The sequence below is a fragment of the Sesamum indicum genome, linkage group LG8 (assembly GCF_000512975.1).
Source record: "Sesamum indicum cultivar Zhongzhi No. 13 linkage group LG8, S_indicum_v1.0, whole genome shotgun sequence".
NCBI lineage: Eukaryota > Viridiplantae > Streptophyta > Magnoliopsida > Lamiales > Pedaliaceae > Sesamum > Sesamum indicum.
In genome coordinates, this window is record NC_026152.1 from 18366980 (window position 1) to 18389024 (window position 22045).

General features: G+C 31.6%; 3 protein-coding genes across 3 annotated transcripts; all 3 read left to right on the plus strand.

Annotated features, from left to right (window-relative positions):
• Window positions 3208-8017, plus strand: LOC105169261 (protein DMR6-LIKE OXYGENASE 2-like). The gene is made up of 4 exons (XM_011089627.2): window positions 3208-3558; window positions 3656-3891; window positions 5248-5575; window positions 7620-8017. Exons 1-4 carry the CDS (start codon window positions 3298-3300, stop codon window positions 7869-7871), a joined length of 1077 nt encoding a protein of 358 aa, XP_011087929.1. The 5' UTR covers window positions 3208-3297; the 3' UTR covers window positions 7872-8017.
• Window positions 12794-14310, plus strand: LOC105169263 (protein DMR6-LIKE OXYGENASE 1). The gene is made up of 4 exons (XM_011089628.2): window positions 12794-13102; window positions 13179-13420; window positions 13566-13893; window positions 13971-14310. Exons 1-4 carry the CDS (start codon window positions 12848-12850, stop codon window positions 14214-14216), a joined length of 1071 nt encoding a protein of 356 aa, XP_011087930.1. The 5' UTR covers window positions 12794-12847; the 3' UTR covers window positions 14217-14310.
• LOC105169264 (protein DMR6-LIKE OXYGENASE 2) lies at window positions 17395-19141 on the plus strand. The gene is made up of 4 exons (XM_011089629.2): window positions 17395-17704; window positions 17810-18051; window positions 18171-18498; window positions 18583-19141. Exons 1-4 carry the CDS (start codon window positions 17459-17461, stop codon window positions 18862-18864), a joined length of 1098 nt encoding a protein of 365 aa, XP_011087931.1. The 5' UTR covers window positions 17395-17458; the 3' UTR covers window positions 18865-19141.

The window sequence follows — 22045 nt, forward strand, 5'->3', positions numbered from 1 at the left end:
TGCATGCATAAGCTGGAAGTCTCAGCTACAAAACATTGTGGCCCTCTCAACCACTGAGGCTGAATATATTGCCACTACTGAGGCAATAAAGGAAGCCATTTGGTTAAAGGGATTACTTTCAGAAATTGGTTTTCTAAAAGAAAAACTCACTGTTTTCTCTGACAGTCAGTCAAGCATCCAACTTTGCAAAAATCCAGTTTTTCATTATAGGACTAAGCATATAGATGTAAGATACCACTTCATTCGAGATGTGATAAATAAAAGTTTGATAAATCTTGAAAAAATAAAGTCTGCTGATAATCCTGCTGATATGGGCACTAAAAGCTTATCTTTGGAAAAGTTTAAAAACTGTCTTGATATACTTAATATCTGAACTGTTATTCTGTAACCAGTTTCTTTCTTGCAGGAACCATCCTTTAGGCAATGATGAAAGCCTGAAACCCACCATCTTGGTTTGGACCAAGGTGGAAATTGTTGGGAAAATTTGGCCCAAACCAAAGGTGAAGGGCCCTCACTTCGGACGGCCAAATCACACTTGGCCCAGTGGGCCATTTACTCTCTTGACCCGACCCACTAAAGGTTCGACCCATTGACCCTACATACTTATACCTAATCCCGGTCTAACCCTAACTCATTTCTGCCTCTTCCTTCTCCCTCCCGAACCCCTGCTCTCTCTCGTCTCTTCGGGTTCTTCCCATAACCCCTGGAGTCCTGTGTAACCTCCCCTTCCCAACAATGGCCGTTACCCGGCCATTAATAGACAGCCCTTTTATATGGCTGGGCTGTTCTGGTTCGTGGGGATAAGCCGAATACCGAACTCTCTCTTCTCCTCTCTCTAATACTCTGATATAGCCTTTGTGGTGATTTGAGCATGAGGTGCTCAACCTTTGGCCTTGTGTAGGCCTTGGGTTTTACGGCTCCTGAGCCTTACAGTTGTCTTTGCTTTGAGCAACCAGTGAGGTGCTCAACCTTTGGCCTTGTGTAGGCCTTGGGTTTTACGGCTCCTGAGCCTTACAGTTGTCTATGACCCCGTTTACTGTTATCTTATTGTTTCCTGATTTATTTCTGGTTTCTGTTTTGCTATTCCTTAGATTACTTGTAATTTGTTATAGGAAAGCCTGTAATATTAAGTTATTGTAATTTCTGTAACTGTGTAACGAGTTGTAAGTAAGTCGGAGATCGGTCCACTCCTTACATTGTACACCATTTTTAATAAGTATATTGCATTACTCGTATAATTAATTTAGATTTGATCAAATCGAATGTGAGTTATGTTGAGGAAGGAATTCGTGAATGGCATCCTGGTTAACTTGGCAGCAACATTGCAGCAGAATTGAAGCAGAACAGAGCAAGCTCCATTTCTGTGAAGAAGAAGCGTTCTTTGTGATTACGTTTTTTGATATAGCACTTTTATAAGTTATTGACTAGGCATTTGGTGCTTACGTGTACAACCAGTTAATTTGTTCAGGAGTTTGTTTATTTTCTGTTTTCTGTCATTTTTCTGTATTTAAACATTGGCTATGGCTGTTGCTTGGCCGAGAAATACAGAAATCATTTTTGCTCCTGAAATCAGTTTTGTACAGATCTTCACTCTCTTGATTTGCTATTTCAACAAGTTAGAATCTCCCATCATATTTATATTTATTTTTCGAATGATTGTAATTCCATTCAACAGATTTTGTCCACACAGTAACTCTTACCATATATATTTGCTAAACATCAACATCATAAGATGTCAAGAAATTTAGTGCAGTCGCGGTTCTATTCTAACTCATATAAACTATATCTAACTGTTGGAGAATTAGAAGTTATGCTGTGAACAAACATCTGTTGAAAATAAAATTCCGATGCTACTGTGGTGTAGATAGCGTAAACAATTCGATCCCTAAGATTAACACAATTATAACTCTCTAATACGCACACTCGTGGTACAAAGCTTGGAACAACGAACTAAAAGACACTCAGAAAAGAGGAGGAAGACGAGAGAAAGAGTATAGGAGTGCTTAGATGAGAAACAGTAGAGGAGAGCTCAAAATGAATCAGAAGTGAGGCATATTTAGAGGAGCCAGCTCGATTGGTTTTGAAAAATAAGCAACATGACTCTTATCAGCAAAAGCACGGCAAGTGAGGAAGATTTTCCACAACCTCCAAGACTTGGTCATCTTAAGAGTCCAAAAAACAAGAAGAATGAATGGTATCAATGTAATTTTCCCAAAAAAATATATAACCGCATGTTCCCACCCAGACCAAGACGAGACGGGCTGGCGTACATGTGTGGTAATTTTACCAAAATCCACTTACACACATTTCTCATTTCAAAGATAATAAGTTAGCTCAATATATATAGGAGAAAATGAGCTTATACTATCCATGTGGAACAAGAAAAATTACATTAGTCATTCCCAACAATAACTAAGCATGCAAATAAGATAGTTGACAGACAATTAGTGAGGTTTCGTGAAATTTAAAGAGAAGTGTAAATCTCCTAATCAAACTGCGTGTTTATAATTCTGACCACACAAAGGACAAAAGTAGCTATCACTACAGGACTTAGTTCGGAAGCAGAACAGCATTGTTGATAGGTTAAACGTCTCTTTTTTGGGATAAGTTAATTTTAAAAAAAAAATTTAAAATTACAAGCTGGATGCATTTAGACACATTATATTTATGTCCTCTCTAATAATTGCAAGACAAAGTAAAAATAACTTTATTTATATAAGTACGTTGCATTAAAATTCAGCCGACTTAGGAATTGAATATAAAACAATACACTATTACGCCCAAGAATTCTATTTTTAATTTTCCGCAACTCAGTGGAATTCCAATGTTTTCACGACAACACACATGAAGCAGTTGAAAGAGAAAAAAGAGTGGAAGACCATTTTATTTAGTCAAAAAGTTGTCGGGTGCATTGGTTGCACCTGACAGAAATGTCTAGTAATTTTTTAAAAAAACTAAGGGGCATATACGACATTGGAAATCATAGATTGAGGACAAATTAGGCAAACAAAAGAACTCAGCCTAGCGTCGGCCCATCCATAGATTGCAATCCGTATTGTGTTAGGCGGATTAAAATTAGCTCTCAATCCACAGTTGTACCAGGCTAGCAACCATATCACGGGCTCAACTAATAAAAACTAAATGGATCACAGGCCCAGATTGGTCGGCCAATTCAGCCTAATCAAATCTATTAAAGTTATTTTCAAATTTGGATACACCACACAATCCAGGAAAAGCTAATTAACTTGCAAGCCTCTCTCTCTCGCTCTCTCTTACACAGCACACATACACACGAAGATGGCAGAAACATCTCCTCAGCTCGGTCAGCACTCAGCCGCAAGCATTACATGCGTGAAAAAGCTTGCCGAATCACCTGATCTCGACTCCATCCCTTCGCACTACACCTACTACACTAATCCCGCTGAAACCATGGCTTCAGACCCCCATGACTCAATCCCCACCATCGATCTCTCGCTTCTCACCTCCGACAACCCCGACCATAGGTCCAAAGCCATCCACCACCTGGACAAAGCATGTGAAGAATGGGGTTTCTTCATGGTAATCTATCATCGTCAGGAATACATAATTATAACACCAAACTTGTCAAATTCCCAAAACTAAACATCATATTTCCTTTCCCTGTTGCTATATATAGATTGTCAATCATGGGATACCAGAACAGCTGATGAGGGATGTGATTGATGTTACTAACGAATTCTTCAATCTGCCGGAGGAAGAAAAGCCAGAATTCCAGCCTGAAAACGTCTTGGAACCAATCAGGTACGGAACCAGCTTCAATACTGCGAAAGAGAAGGTGTTCTGGTGGAGAGATTTCTTGAAGGTTTTTGTTCATCCTGAGTTTCACTGTCCTCATAAACCTCAATCTCTCAGGTAAGTTCACAGCTATGAAAATTCTTACATATTTTCTCCGGGTTTTTAAATAATGCTACTCAGAAGATATTCAGATGGATAATTACGGTTTGTTGCTGCATCTTATTTCCACCGTATTTACCTCTAGCTCATCCCACAAATTTTATTCTATTTTCTCTGATTTCCTGACATGCGGCAGATCATTTCCAGATATACCTTCGCTTGTTGATAAATGATTCTAATATCATCCTGAGATATATCTTGCCTTCTGCGCATGCAGCCATGCACAACCCTCTGAGGCCTAAACACACTTTAGACTGTCGACAAGTTGCATCTTTCCTCCGCCATCCTCTTCTGACTTATTGGCTTTCTATCCCTTTCTGATATAACAATAATTCATTGCAACGTTTTGATATGTATGACAACATTAATGGACCAGCTAAGAACAAAGGACAGGTAGGGTCTACAAAAATCGTCGGTTCTTGCTAATTCTTTTTTAATCTATATATGTATACAAGTCACATAAGTCGAGAGCGAGGATGGGAATGGGAGAAAGGCAAAAATCAAATTTCACAAATGCATGCAGGAGGGTCTTAGAGTGTCTATCATAAAAGAATTTTAAAATATATTATATGTAATAAAATTCTCGAAAGATAAAATATTTAAATAATTTAAGTAGATCTATAGTTAAACACAAAATACATTCCATAGAGTAATATATTAAGTAAAATTTGATATTTTTAAATAAAAAGAAGTGGTCCGATAGTTTGTAAAGCCCATGGTCCAATATGAAGAGAGCAATATTTAAATTGTATTTGTACTTATCTATGAATCCCAAATAAATAATTAATCGAAGATATTTTTACAAAATAATAAAGCGTGACTAGTAAATTTTAGGACGCCACCGTCACCCCAAAGTCGCAAGAGTGCTGCCACCAATAACGAACTATGTTATTAGGGGGTGATACATTTAATTCAAATATCGTTAGGAGAAAATTATAACATCAACAAAATTAACCAAATAATAAAAAGAAAAAAATAAACTCCAAATTAAATAAGTTACACATCAATCTTGTGTTGATTCTCGATAAATTTAGCACCTTTTAATGACGTCTAGACAAAATGTGCAATGTTTGTTTTTTTATTATAATCCTCAATTTTAAATTTAAGATCGAAGAGAACAAAATAGTGTTGCCTCTCCTATAGTTACATGATTAAAATTGCATTTTTCGCTCTTTATTCTCTATTTGGAATAATTCTTTACAATATAGTTGGTACAAGAATTACAAGTTTTTTGTAAACCTAAAAACCACGACTTTTTGGATCGACATTTTTTCTGTAATTAAGTCTGACTACTGACCTAATTAATTGATGTAGAGAGGTGGTAGTGGAATACTGCAGAAAAAGTAGAGAAGTTGTGAGGAAATTGTTGAAAGGTATTTCAGAAAGCCTGGGGATTGAAGAGAGCGAAATGGAGAAGTGTTTAGGGTTGGACTCTAGTTTACAGATATTCATTGCAAACTTGTACCCACGTTGCCCCAATCCTGATGTTGCTGTCGGCATAGCACAACATTCCGACCACGGCCTTTTCACACTTCTCATACAGAATCAGGTTGCTGGCCTGCACATACAGCATAAGGGCAACTGGGTTCATGTCAATCCTCTTCCCAACTCCATTTTGGTCAACACGGGTGACCATCTTGAGGTAAATTACATTTTATTTGTTTATGTAAGTTTAATTGTTTTAGGAAATTACATAAACGAATCTAAAGATTATATATATATAAATTACACCCATGACCGAATTCCTCAAATCGCACAAAAGTTGAAATCTAATTTAACTAAACTGACACCTTCACAATTAGTATCATGAACGTGTCACCCCTAATATATTGGATGAAAATTGAAATTTAACCCGCATTTGCTCAGAAAAATAATTTGTTTTAGGAAGTGTAGGTAAAAATTTCTCTTTTTAAAAAAGTGATTTGTCAAAAAAGTTGAAAGTTGTAACAGAATTAAAGTAGATAGTATTTGTAAAAAAAGTAAAAAATAAAAAAAATCTAAATTGGATAGTATTTGGAGAAAAATCACTTCTGAAATAAACTTAGGGAGTTTTTGCAAGCGCTTTTCAGCTTCTGGCTCCCTAAAAGCACTTTTCAAGTTTCTGGGATGCCCGTTTCTGCTTCTGAAACGACTAAAAAAAGCACTTTTAGACAAAAAACTAGAAGCACGTTGATGGGTGTTTTTAGCTGCTTTGATTTTTTTGTAAATAAATTCAAATTTACTTTTTACCCTTATTATAATAATCTAGTCAAGTTTACCATTTTTCAATTTATTTTTAAAATTGTATATTTAGAGTCAAATAATTTTAATTTTAACAATAACTAAATTTACACTTTCATATGTTTAATGTTTTAAGTTTTTTTTTTTATATATGTGCTATATCATCTAATTATATTATTTCATTCACATATTTTTATTTGATAAATTAATAAAATAATTATTTTTGGCAATCGTATAAGTTTAAATATTGTGTATGAATGAACAACTATATCACTTACTGGGAACATTATTAAATTAAATATATTTTTTATTATTTTTAAAACATAAATATGAAATACTAATCGAAATAAAAATTTATGATTTTTTGTGGAAAAATAATTATTCGTGACAAACAACAAGTGAAATAATAAGCAAAAGAACAGTATCTTTTTAACACATAGAAACAAAATAGTCTTTTATCAATTAAATATATTTTAGAAGTGATTTTTTCTCAAACACTATCTAATTTAGCTTTTATATGCATTTCACTTTTTCTACAAAGACTACCCACTTTTAATTCTACTACAACTTTCAACTTTTTTTTTTAGAAAAATCACTTATCTAAAATAGAAGATTTTGCAAAATCCTCCCTTAATTGATGAAAGACTGTATTGTTGCGATGTGATGAAAAAATATTATCTTTTTGCTTATTATTTCATTTGTTGTTTGTCACTATTAATTATTTTTTCATAAAAAAATTATAAATTTTATTTTGATTAGTATTTTCATATATTTTTCTAAAAATATATTATAAAAATATATAATTTAATAATGCCCTCATTAAGAAATATAATTATTGATTCATACACAATAATTCAACTTGGATGATTGCAAAAAATAATTAATTTATTAATTAATCAAATAATAACATATGAACAAAATAATCTAATTAAATGATATTAGCACATAAAATATAAAAAACTTAAAATATTAAATATGTGAAAGTGTAAATTTAACTATTATTAAAATTTAAATTATTTAAAAACTCCGATATCAATTTTAAATATATAATTTTAAGAATGAATTAAAAATAATAAAATTAAATTAAAATTATTATAATAAAGGTAAAGTAGTACAATAAAGTTGGATTTATTTAGAAAAAAAATCAAACCAGTTAAAAGCACCCTGCAATGTGCTTTTAGTTTTTGGCCTAAAAACGTTGTTTTTAATCGTTTTAGAAGTAGAAACTGATATTCCAAATACTTCAAAAATATGTTTTAAAACTAGAAATTTAAAAAAAAAAAAAAATTGAAACGTGCGCAAAAACTCCCTTAATATGTTTAAACCTCATGAAATGCCAAGGTAGGATCCCATTGATTGAATAAATATGTTGTCACGATACTACGTTTTTTTCAATTCCATAAGAAGAAATTCATATTAGATCCGTTTTTTTTCTTTTGTGGTGCGGTTCTCTCTTTTTTCTTCAGATATTCAGCAACGGCAAGTACAAGAGCGTATTGCACAGAGCAGTGGTGAATAAGATGAAGGCTAGGATTTCCATTGCGGTGGCAAACGGCCCATCAGCCGACACAGTTGTGTCCCCTCCACCACGCCTTCTCCAAACCCAAGGCTGTAGGCCTGCATATGTTCCGATGCAGTACAAGGATTACGTATTGGCTCAACAAAGCAACCAGCTCAAGGGGAAATCCATCTTGGAACGAGTTCAGATTCGAGACTAGTGTCGACTCTCTTCCGTCACGTTTGAGCTGTGCAATACTATGCCGTATAATTACTGTCGTTTTGGTAATTAGCAGTTGTCACTATATATTGCTGATATTTCTGAAACTGTTGTTCCGAGATCGCCCATGCATGGGGCTGTGCTTCATTTCAAGCTTCCTTGGCTTTATATATCTTTCCTCAAATTGTAATTGGACTGGGCCTTGAATGGTTTTCACGCTGTTCCTAAAAGCCCAAAGATAAACTAAAACGCCCAAACAATTGTCTGAAATTTCATAATACAAAAAGTATTATTTAAAATTATTTTATTAATTTAAGTTTTCTCTAAAAAGATATATTTATATGTAGAGTAAATTAAAATATTTTTTTCTAAAATTTATCATAATTACAAATACACGTGTCTTCATACTATGTTAGGTTGACAGTCAGTTAACGTAGTTTCTACCACAATTTTCTCCAAATTTGGTATATTTCTAAAAGGTAGTGTCTTCTAGAAAAGTAGTTAATGTGCGAGTTGTTCACCCACCCTACAATTCTACCTTCCTTATTATTAATTACAAGTGATTCATCTTTGAAATTTATTGCATTATAGTTCTTGATATCTGGCCTACCAATGACCATTAACAAAGTTACCCATAAATTGATATTACATCAAATTCACATTAATTAAGACATATATCTATTATAATAATTACACATTAAGTGAGACAAATACCGATACATCTAGTGGACTCACACCTATAAACTCGAATTTATTCATGCGACATCTGTCTTAATTATTAAGTTAAGATATTATCGATAAAGTTACCATATTTTTAATTAAATGTATTAATGTGGGACGTTTATTAACACCAACAATATTAAAATATTCAAATGAAATGTATAGATTTCTAAAAAGTTTTTAAATAAATATAGAGGAACACGAGCACCCTCTTTAAGTCAATCTTATTTTCTTTGCTACCCCGTTTCTGAATTCCTTCTGTTGCTCGCTTTAATGGCGTGCTTCTGGAATAGAGTTGTTCTAGAATGCTTACATTGAAAACGTGCAGGCGCCTTTACCCATACTCCATTTAATATGACAAGTGACAACTGTTTTGGTTGTTGGATCAGCAATAATGCTCATCAACATCATCTGCCCTTTTATTTATTTTGATACTATTATAATAACAACGGAACCTTTATTTATTTTTATTTTTTTTTAAGTTTTGGTACTTAAACATTTAATAATTTACAGATCTGCTAAAATATTTGATTGGTCGCTTAGAAGCTTATAATTAGCAGCAAAAATTAAAAAATAAAAAAGAAATTTATCTATTATCTTTTGAATGTTAATATTTTATTTAAGTGAAAACAGCGAACTATTATATATTACAATCATTAATATCAAGTATTAATATCTAACGAATATCAATCATATACTATTTATCAATATCAATTAAAGTAGAATTATCCGTACATTGACGGGATCCAAACGCACAACCTTAGAGTCATAGGACTTTAACTTCACTACTTGAACTATGACTCGTCGATTCTTGAGATTACTAGTGTAAGAGTTATATTAATTGTTAATTTGACAATATTAAAAAAAAACAAAAGTGAAATAAATCAAAAGTAGTAAGTGTGGCACATCCCATGTATGTGTATAAAATATTTATATGAATTGTATTATTAGTTTTTGTAAGTTTTAAAAAGTATCTAAACATATATATTAAGATAATAAATTAATATAAATATTCTGATTTATAACAAAAATTGACAAACAAAGATAATAAATAGTGTATGAAAACTATAAAAAAAAATGTATGAAAGAAAATACCCACCAAAAGGTAGTTATGACCATTAATTAATTAATTTAAATTTTTAAAAATAAATAACATATAAAAATTAAATGAGACATCAAAAGGGTACTCTCGTTTAAAACGAAAGAAAGCGTGGTCTCAAGTTTGTTGACCAAATTTACCATCTTCGATGGTGGTCGGAGTTGTCCCTCTTTGCCTTTCCAAGCTTTCTTCTATAATTTATTTCCATAATTTCAACGAATAGATACGAAAATTGTGATTCATTCATAAAAATAGCTTGTTTTTGTCACTGTATTAAATATTTGTTTTTAAAACACTTCGAATTAATAAATAATAATCATGTAAGAAAAGAGAATGTCCCTTTAACACGTCATCAATAAATTATGTTTATGTCTAATTCCAAGTCCAATTTCGAGACTTTTTTTTTTTTTTTTTTGGTAAGGGAGATGAATTGTTATTAATTAAAATAAATTAATTATAATTATTTTTGTTGGATGTCAATATTTAATAAACCATTACAACAATCATGCACTGATCAATAATATCAAATACACTAAACGCCTACTATTGTAATAGAATCATCACCTAATATCGGACCCAATATGAATATAAATTATAAAATAATCAAAGTTTCCAATGTATTTATTTATTTATTTATTTTTGTGAATGATGGTTAAATGGAGTGATTTTGAGCATGAGACCAAAGCAAAGAGATACAATCAAATACATTATTGAAAACATTAGTTCAATTTAGTTGACTCATGGAAGCGTAGTATTTTCAAGATGACATCATCTTTGAAATACTGAAAGCCGTCCATCATACCTCGTCTTCCAAGCACAAGGGTCGGATCTAGAAGCCTCGCATGAACACATTCATTTTAAATTTGGTAAATTCCAATTATTACTCCTAAAATTTAGTATAATTATAAATATTTTATATTATTTTAAAAATTATAAATACTTTGTTTCGAATGTAAAATAATTATATAGTCTCTAGATGATAAGATTATCACTTTATTCTTACTGATTTATTTTAAAATATATATATGTTTGAGAAAATGTGAAAAAAGAAAATTAAGGCTAAGTTAAACAAATAATTCATTTAGCACTCCTGAAATTTACTCCCGTTTAAAAAATAAGTCCCCCCATTAATCAAAATTTCTCGAATTTATTGATATTAATAAAATAGAAAAAAATATATATTTCCCTCCGATTGGCTTATTACTGATTTATTGCAGGCAAATAAGTATTTTTATAATCAAATTACCCTCATACGTCATTACGCATTAATGTATGATATGAGGTATATTTTCATTATTATAAGGGTAGTTTAGTTATAAAAAAATTATTTGACCTGCAATAAATCAATTGAGGGTAAATATAAATTTTTATTCAAGTTTTTTTTGTTAATATCAACAAATTTAGTGAATTTTGATTAATTGAGGAACTTATTTTATTATAAGAAAACAAACTTTAAAAATATTAGATGTAATTTTTTAGATTATAAAAAATCTATGTATAATTATACGAAAATTCAGAGATGGTAAATCAAATTATCCCTTAATTTTATGACCCTTACGGCCACGACAAGTATGGTAGTTGGTGTATCAAAATTTGAGCCCATCAGCTTCAATGTGCTCTTCTCTCTATAAAAAAAAGAAAAAAAAGCTTCATGTGTTATTTTTCCTATTATAATAACATGCAGTGACGGAAGCACCTGTTCTTTTCATTCCGTAGTTAGGTGTACTTGTATTAATTTCAGCATAAATATATATGTTGAGTGCCTTAAGACATTATTATAATAAGAAAATAAATTATTTATACATGGTCTTGCTGGAGTTCTAATGTAATTAACGCATTATTCTTTCGAATTCCAACTCGATTTAAGAGTTATTATAGGAATAAATGCAATTTACTTTAAAAAAGAGCGAAAAATCCTGTTAAAAGAAAAGGGCAAATAGCTATTATTAGTCGTAAAAATAGACGAATGAACTACACTGTCCAGCAAATGTGTAATATACTTTTTTATTACAAGATTGAGGAGGTTTTTTGTCCTTTTATTTTTTTTAGGAGATTTTTTAGCCATTGTTCTTATAAAACATATGAATACAGGTAATTCTGAAATACGGTCTAACACAGATCATAATTCAAAATCGTGTCCAATTTTTTGTCTTGAGGGGTGGGGGGCAACCTTAGTTTTTTCAAGAACACATGGTATTAATGTCCATGGTGGTCGACTGTACCTCATTTAAATTAGGGCACGATAACCATTGGTGGGCGTATCGGAATTGGAGCGCATCAGCTTCACCATCTCTTTTCCTATTATAATAAGCGTCAGGGAATCTCTCGTTTTTCTTATTTTCTAATTTACGTAAAAGTGAAATGAAATTGTTACCCATGCATTTTTAGCCTAATAGTTAAAGTTCAAATTTCATGAACAAATTTAAAATAATGAGTTCGACTCTAGGTATTTATCTCACTTTATGTGAGTTTATTATAATTTATTTATTATATTACTGCCAACTTTATTGAGTTTATATATTTTTATTCTTTTATTTTTTAAAATTAGTTATTACCGAAGTCCTAGCAATAGGAATAGGAGGGGGTACGAGCTTCTAGAAGGGAAATTAAAAGAGAGGGTATGATTTAATGGTCTTCAGCTAATTTTTGTGGTTAACCCGAGTCAACAGCAGACAGCTCCACGTCATAATTCATTTTTGTTAGTTTCTGTAATCATGAGAAAATTACCAAAAAATAAATATTAATTATATTTTTTTCCTTTTTAGAGTTTGGGAACATTGTTTTTTGGGCAATTAATGAGATAAGTGCATGTGATGTGAGTGGGTCTCCATCTGTCAAAATTTATTCCAAAATTAAATTATCCGAAATACAGATTATAATTTTTATTAGGGTTCTTAATCAAATTTCGATATACGTGCCCACTTTTAAAATTTTAAATTTAATAAATAATATAGATATAAGTCATTAAATCAAATTGTATCACGAGTAGAAAAAGAATATTTTTAATACGAAAAAGAGGGGGAAACAACAAAAAATATGCTTGGTGGACGTCATGTCTCTCAATTCGTCTATGGTCTGTGTCTATATAATCCAAAGCAGGATGCATAAAGCACGTACACTTGACAAGTTCCATCTCTCTCTCTCACACACAAAGAGAAATGGCATTACCATCAGTTGCAGCGGCTTCAGAACATCATCCGTTTGAGTTTGAAACTGCCCTCAAAGACTTGGCTAATTCTTCTAACGTCAAATCCGTTCCTTCCAAATTTAACTTCATCAATCAGCCCACTGCTTTAACTTCTGATTCTATCCCCATCATTGATTTCTCCGCCCTCACTGCCGACGACCCTCATCCACGCTCCAAAGCCATACACGACCTCTCTAAAGCATGCCAGGAATGGGGCTTTTTCATTGTAAGACAATCACATTAAATGTTTCCTAATTTCCTCCTTCAAATACATAAGGTTTAACGTGTTCATGTGGTTGCAGCTGGTGAATCACGGGATACCCGAGGAGTTGATGAAGGCAACTTTTACCGCAATTACGGAATTTCTCAGTCTGCCTGCGGCGGAGAAGAAGCAGTATGAAGCCAAGAGCGCTTCGGATCCCATAAAGTGTGGCAATTTCAACGTTGCCAATACATCGAACCAGATAATCACCTTGTGGAGGGATTACCTCAAACTCTACGTGCATCCTGACTTTCACTGCCCAGAAAAACCACACCTCTTAAGGTAATTATTAATTAGAAACATCCTTATTCAAATTTTATACAACTAGCTCCATCATTCATTGATCATATACTACTTTTCATGCTATGGGTCACTCTCAGGCAGCTTTTTTTGTTTTTAACAATTATAGTTGTGTACGAAATTGTAGGGAAGTTGTGCTGGAATACAGCGAAAGGACCCGAAAATTGGCCAGGATACTACTGGAAGCAGTGTGTGATGCCCTGGAATTGGAACAAGACTATGTGGACCAAGTTTTGAAACTGGGCTCCAGCTTTCAAATGTTTGCCGCAAATTACTATCCGCCTTGCCCTGAACCCGACCAGGCAATTGGGCTCCCACCACACACGGATCCAGGTCTCTTCACCTTTCTCATTCATAATGGAGTGGCTGGCCTACAGATCGAGCACAATGGCCACTGGTTTAACGCTGATTCTCCACAAAACTCTATTTTAGTTAATGCTGCTGACCAGCTTCAGGTACTTCATCAATAATCCCCATACACACGAAAATTTGATTGATTAATTTCTACTATAAATTAGTATTTCATTTTCAGATTTTAAGCAATGGGAGATACACAAGTGTGAAACACAGAGCTGTTGTGAATAGCGAAAAAGAAAGAATCTCAATTGTCGTTGCCAATGGTCCGGCAGGGGAGGCGGTGGTCGGCCCTGCCGCGCCCCTCGTGCAGAAAGACGGACATCCATTGTACCGTTCGATGAAATATTTGGAGTACCTTGAGTCACAGCTGCTGAAAGACCGAGTCGGCGGCAAATCCCTCTTGGAACAGCAGAAGATATGATACCTCAGACTCAGAGGAGAATCTTTAATTTTAAATGACTCGTTAATTAATCTTTTTTGTAAAATTTATATATGGAATAAAAATTTATTTAATAAGAGGAATAAAAATTTGTTTAATAAGAAGATGATGATCATCATTCTCAATTTCTCCTTATATTTGGGAGAAATTATCAATGTAATTGCAGACTTACTCTGCTTCTTTTTTATATTAATGACTGCTGTTAATTATGGTGATCTTTTTATTATTTTTTTAATTGTTGATATGCTTAATTTGTTTGCTAATTTTTCCATATAAGGAAAAAAATCCCAGAAAAAGAAATTTTCTTTCTTCAATTTTAGTTTCTTTCTTAAATTGTACCTTCCAGAAGGAGAAGGAGACTATTTTTTATTTATTTTTTCCTTTTTTACTCCTTGGACAAATATGTTAATATTTTTCCTTATAAAAACTAATTTATATAAATATAACTTAAATAAAATATATAATAAAAATATAACGAGATGCGAATTACATCCGCAATTCGAATTTAATAATATATATTTTTTTAAAAAATGATCAAGTCGTGAATTGGGACCACGACTTCTTTTTTTTTTTTTTTCAATTAATTTGATTTTATTTAAGTTAATTATATAAAATTAATTTTTAACAATATATTAAAGTTTAAAAAATTATAATATTAAAATTATATTAATTTAAAAAATACTATTAACTATATAAATATAATAGTGTATATATATTTTTATACAATTTTAAAAAAATCAATAAATTATAATTTTTGTACACAAGAAAGATTATGTTGTTGAAAATGGTTCCAAAGATTATAGTTTATTGTATTTTTTACAATTATATAAAAAACATATACACCATTATATTTGTATAGTTAAATATAAATTTTTAAATTAATACAATTTTAATATTATAGTTTTTTGAAATTTAATATATTATTAAAATATTATAAAATCAAATTAAATGAAAATAATAAAGAAAAAAGAATCGTGGATTAGAACACGACCTGAACATTTTTTATATATATGGTATTATCTTTTAGTTTTGGTCAGTCCTCTTAATGTTCTTTCGAATTGATTATACCTTCTAATAAATTTAATTAAAAAATTCCGAAGCTTTTTAAACATATAGTAAGCTGACATCCCTTCTAATAATCCTTAATTATAGATACGACCCCTAATTAAGCACGTTATGATCCTTAAAAAGTCTGAAATATTAAAAGCCACGTCAAAAAGGGGAACAATAGATTTTCAGTGCAATTTGGCTTGCGTCAATGCTTTATGTGCCAAGATTAACTTATGGGATCAGTTTTAATGATAAATGATACCTTTGTGTGTAATTATTTAAAATTGAGGGATAATTTGTATAATTTAACTATCATTAGGGTGTTTGATATAACTATTCTTAAAATTAATCAATGATATTAGTTTCTTTGAGAGCCTGATAAGGTTTTATTTAATTGCAGTTCATGAATAACGGGATATGCGATGAACTGATGAATGCGACTTCTAAAATAATTAGGGAATTTTTCGATCTACATAAGGTAACGAAGAAGTAAGATGAAGCTACGAGCATTTGGGATCTCATAAAATGTGACAAATACAAAATCATCAATGCTTCAAACTAAATATCAACAATGTGGAGGTATTATTTCAAACTCTAGGTGCACTCTGAGTCGGGGAATGTTTTGGGCCACTTGAAATGTTTAGGCCTTTCTTTGTTAATCTGTTCTTTGAGAGATACCCGTAAAGGTCGTCTGCTAGGTCTCCTTAGGCATTCTAATGTGTTACAGGACTCTCACGACCTGGGCCATTTTGGAGCATTATGAGCGTGGGACCTAGGCCTCCTGGAGGGTACCATATGCATTTTGTTTCTTTTTTCATTTTGAGCCGCTTATTTTTAAGCATATCACCTCTAATATTCGATAAAATTATATAATCTTGACGTGAAGGTATAAAATAGACAACTATGCATTACTATTATTGAAGTCCTAGCAAGAGGACATGAGGAAAAGAGAAGCCAAAATGCAATTTTAATTTCTTTGAAAAATAGTACTTTCTAGTAGGGAAAAGAACATATTACAAGGTAATGGTCCCTCCACAAGAATGGTCCCTCCACATATTCTTGTGGCTAGCCTGAATCTGCCGATTTGGATCAGGTTATTTTAGAATATTAAGTAGGCAATGTGGTTCGAAACTAAATAGAACCATTAGTAGATGGCTATACATCTTAAATTTTGTAATGGTTTTTTCCTTTTCTTTCCTTTTTATAATTTTATTTTATTTTATTTTTTGTATAATTAAAGAGTACATCGTTTACAACATCAACTCAAAAATATATACAATTCTAAAATTACATACATACAGCAAGTCAATGCACATAACAAGTGAAGACGAGAACTACAAAACCAAATCTCAAACTTGTAATTATGACCAAGTGCCGCGGCCACAAAGATTATTCATTTTCTTTTGTCGTCACTCTCAAGCATTTATATCAAATTTCAAAATCGTTTGTCATCTCTTTTTTACCTTTTTAAAATGGGCTACTATTGTAAAATCGTGTCGTTATTTTCAAAGTTAACTTGTAAGAATTTTCATTTAAATTTATAAAATTAATTTATCTATATTTTTCTAATCTTGTAATTTTTTGGGCATTAAAAAAATTTATGTGAATAATAATATTATGAAAAAAATGTTGATGTTATATAATTAAGGGAAAATTATTTGTTCCGTCCTTTAAATTTGTTTATTATTAATTTTAGTTCTTTAAGTTTATCCATTTTAGTTTTAGTCCAATAACTTTTAAAATTACTTAATTTTAGTCATTCGATCCAATATCGGATAATTTTACTCTTACACAGCTTTTCAAGAGCAATTTTAGTTCATATATATCCATTCATTTTGATTTCGTACTTGATACTCGCCTAAAATGATAAAAGAGTGATTTTATTCAATTACATTTAGAGCATTAGCATTGATTATTAATCTTTATCATCAAAAGGACATAAAAATCATAAATTAGACTAAAGGACGAAAATCTACATAAAATTAATAGATAAATTACTAAATCTAATATTATGAAATATAAAGGACCAAAATAAAAATGTGTCCAAACGTATCTTAAATTAACATACCTCCACTTAAAGATTATATATATATATGAGCCATCATTGGCACACAAACTCAGAGTAAACTTATCTATCTTCTTTTCCTAGATCTGAACACACACTGAGCATAGAAATGGCGGCAACAGCTCCTACGAAGCCATCCAATATTGCTCAGAACTCATTCGTTAAGGCTTTGGCCGAGTCTTCTACCCTCAATTCCGTCCCTTCTCAGTTCTCTTTCGCCAATGATTCCAAAGCCTCCCACTCTGACTCTATTCCTATAATTGATTTCTCCCTCCTCGCCTCCGGCACTACTGATCGACGGGCCAAAGTTCTCCGGGACCTTGACAACGCATGTAGGGAATGGGGATTCTTCGTGGTAAGCAAACAGATAAACGTAATCATGACGGCATAAATTAGTAGTGTAACTGTGTGTAGAGGATATATGTAGTCATTAATTATTTGGATTGATTAATTCTTGCAGCTGGTGAATCATGGGATTCCCGACAGTCTTCTGAAGGCCATAATAGAGGCGAGTTTGGAGTATTTCGAGTTGCCGGAGGAGGACAAGCGGCGGTACGAGGCCAAGAGTGCGTCGGACCCCATCAAGTCCGGAAGTGGCAGCGTCATTAATACGGCTAACCAGAAAATTAACTTATGGAGGGATTTTGTCAAGTCCTATGTCCACCCCGAATTTCACTGCCCAGATAAACCTCATAAGTTAAGGTAAAGATTAAAGAGACAATTATATAAAAATTTATAAGCAGCGCTACTAGCTAAAGTCCCATGCCCATAGTTGGATGAAAATATTTACTAGAGTGATTCTCTTTTTAATGTTATTACAGGGACGTTCTAGTTGAATTCTCTGAAAAAACTCGATCCGTGGCGAGAAAACTACTCCAGGACATCGGAGAAAACCTTGGACTGGAAAAAGGTTATATGGATGAAGTTTTGAAGCTGGACTCTTGCTTTCAACTGTATGCCGCAAATTACTATCCGCCCTGCCCTCAACCCGACCAAGCTATTGGAATCCCAGCGCATACCGATCACGGCCTTTTGACATTCCTCATACACAATGGAGTTGCTGGGCTACAGATACAGCACAACGGAGATTGGTTCAACACTAACTCCCCTCAGAATTCTATTCTGGTTAACACCGCCGATCATCTTGAGGTAAATTTATTATCTAGACAATTGGTTATATAAATTCTCAAGGGACAACATCAAACACTTCAAGTCTGGTTATTTGACTTCCAGATATTCAGCAACGGGAGGTACAAGAGCGTGAGGCACAGAGCCGTGGTGAATAATAAGGCAACCAGGATATCCGTGGTCATGGCTAACGGTGCAGCACCCGATGCTATTGTGAGCCCGGCCGTTCCGTTGGTGGAACGCGATGGCCGTGCATTTTATCGTCCGATGAAGTTTATTGAATACGTAGAAACAATGCTGAGCAATCGTTTTCAGGGGAAAAGCAACTTGGATTGCCTCAAGATCCAGGATGATACTGAATTGAAGACTCACTGTTCAACTTATTAAACACGTATAATTCATTCTTGTGGTTGAGAACTAATAATTGTGGTGGGATCTCCATCCTTATCTTTAAATTTGTATTTTGAGTATTTTGTTTTATATTTTGAAGATAGGCCATAAAAATAGAAATAAATAAGTGTGTATTGAAAATAGATGGTATGTTTAGATTTCTTTTTTGAGGTAATTTAAAATACTTTAAAATAAGTAGTGTAGATTTGATGTTGAAATTTAGGAGACAAAAATCACTGTTCATTGTCAAATCATATCTCTTTTGTATGTTTAATATTGTATTTTTTGGAGAAAAAAATCACTGTTTATTGTCAAATCATATCTTTTTTATATTATATATAGAAAGTTGAAAAATAAGAAAACATACAAATAAAGTATAAAAACACAAAAATAATATTTTATTTTGTCTCAAAACATGAATCCAAACATTACCTATATGATTTACTTCTTGTACTTTTGTTCTAAATTACATATATATATATATGGGATAATTTATGTCATCTGAATTGTCTATTTATGGAAAAAATATATATTTGAAGTACAAGTCAATACTCGTACAGAAAACATATTACATCACCTATAATCATTATGTTTTCTCCTTACCTAACACCTTCTACACATCAATCACATCAACTTTTACGATGACCTAAAGTTGGGGTTATTAGAGCTCTCGTTTTCTAAAACTAATTGAGGTTAGCATTTTGCTTGAAGATATGATGGAAGAATTTGAAAAAAAAATATTTAAATTGAAGAATTTAAAATCTTTTAAATTTAAGATTATTAAAATAAATTAAAAAAAATCATTACGAAAATTTCAAATCTTTCAAATGCCTTGTTGTGTGTAAGTGGCCTTACATAACATGATTCCAATTATAATTAGTACTCACTAACACCACTAATGAAATACTTCTTAAAATCATGCATGGCTGGTATTTTTTTACGCAGATATCAAGGAAAAAACTAGCACAAATTAAAATATATGTAAAAATCAGTCACTGTGTTTGGTTTTATTTTTAACTTATTTTGGTGTGTTCTATGGAGATACAGAAAAAAATAAAGATAAATAAGTATATGTAAGAGATAGTGTGTATGTTTGGATTTGTTTTTGGAGATAATATAAAATAAGTATGGTATGTTTGATGTTGTTTAGTGGGAGATAAAAACTACTATTCATTGTCAAATCATATCTCTTTTGTATATATTTATATATATCTGTGCGTATGTATATAATCTTTTTAGTTGTATTTTGACAAAAAACAAATGAGACACTGTTTCAAAACATCTCAAAATACCACCAAAACTTCCAAAACAAATCAAGATGAACATTGTCCATATTTTGGCCCAACTCATAAATGGGTCAAAAATGAAACCAAACACTATGAGTATTTGTGTGGAGGGCTTTGATCATTTCGCGAAAAATCAAATTATAATTTGAATATACGTTAAAGATGTAAGGTTATTTTTCAACTGCAATATTACTCTGATTTTCGTGGCAAAAGATCAATTCAGAAAAAAAATCAAGAGCATAGGTAGGAATTAGTTTGTTAATGATTATTTATCTTTGTAATAATACACAAAACAATGAAGGGTTATCTATACACTTTTTGGAAATGATGGGGCATCAATTAATGTCGCTCGTATATTTGGCGGAATTTAAATTTATGATCTCGAATTTATTTGAGAGATCTCAGACTTAACTATCAAGTTAAAACATTATGGGTGAAGTGGAGTCTATTTCAATGTTATATTTATGCACATCAACTGTTGGCCCAACTATTTTAATAGAAATTGATATGAAGCAATCAACTTGGCAAATATATATCAACAGGAATTAGCTTATTGACTGCCCGAACAATACTATAAGAATCAATACTGAGCATCCCTCCTGCAATTGTACAGGCTCCCATAGCAATATATGTATAAGTAATGCATATTTTAAAAGTTTTAATATTTAAAATTCTAAAATATGCACAAATAAAATTAACTTTAATTAATTTTATTTGTTGCATATTTATAAAGTTGTGATAGTATTATTCTTTTAAAAAGTATATTTTTTAAAGTGTCAAATAGATTAAATTGGATCTATTGGGTCCACCCTGTCGGGTCATGATTTCTTGGTAGGTCGGATCTCAAGTTTTGGCAAATTTAACCTAACCTATTGACATCCTACACATAACATGTGATACCATTAGCATGTTGATTAAACCACAACAGCGCGCTTTCGGCACTTGAAAAAATATAATTTTTCATTAGTATTAATTATTATGGTTAAAAGTTAAAAATTATGGCAAATCATAATTAACATGGTTGCGCAACAACTTAATTGTTAATTATTTGCAAAGGTGACCAACACATTAACTATAATTAAAAACTATGGTTAGTTACAATTAAAACCCATCTGAAAATGAAAAAAAATAAATAGTCATCTTTTGTTTTTTTTACTTACTAAAAATATTGCAATAATGGTGTTGACCTCACCTATATATAGAAAGTAAAAAAGGTACTAAAAAATGACTAATTTTTGCATTTGTAAGTAGCTACCTTTTGTTCAATTGCTATAATTGGGAATAATATATTATTATGATTACACCCTTTGACTTTATATATATTATACTCCCTTATAAAAATAAAAAAATTATATTAGAATATTGAATAAGGGATAAAATTAAAAAATTATGTAACTTTTTTGCTGATATCAATACTTTCCGTTCAAACCCTAATGTAAGTAATTTTAAATTTTTTTGAGGGAAGTATAATTTTGCAAATTTAGAGGCGATCTTACTGTAATTAATATTAAAAATTATGATAAATAATTTAGCTGTAAAAGTAAAGTCATAACAAATATTGATTAACTCTTGTCAAAATTAAAGTTTTTACATTAGTTTATTTAATTATGAAAAAAAGAAAATTTTTGTCCTATAATTTTTGTTTGAATTCATTTGGTCCTCTATCTTTAGCAATATTAGATTTAATCCTTTATCTATCAATTTTGAATAAATTTGGTCTTTTCACTTAATTTATAACTCTTTTGCCCTTTTAATGATAAAGACTAATAGTCATCATAATGCTCTAAGTATAATATAAATAAATATATATTTTTTCAATAAAAATAGACTCTTATACCATTTTGGGCGAGTATTAACTACGAGATTCAAAATGAAATGATATATAGACTAAA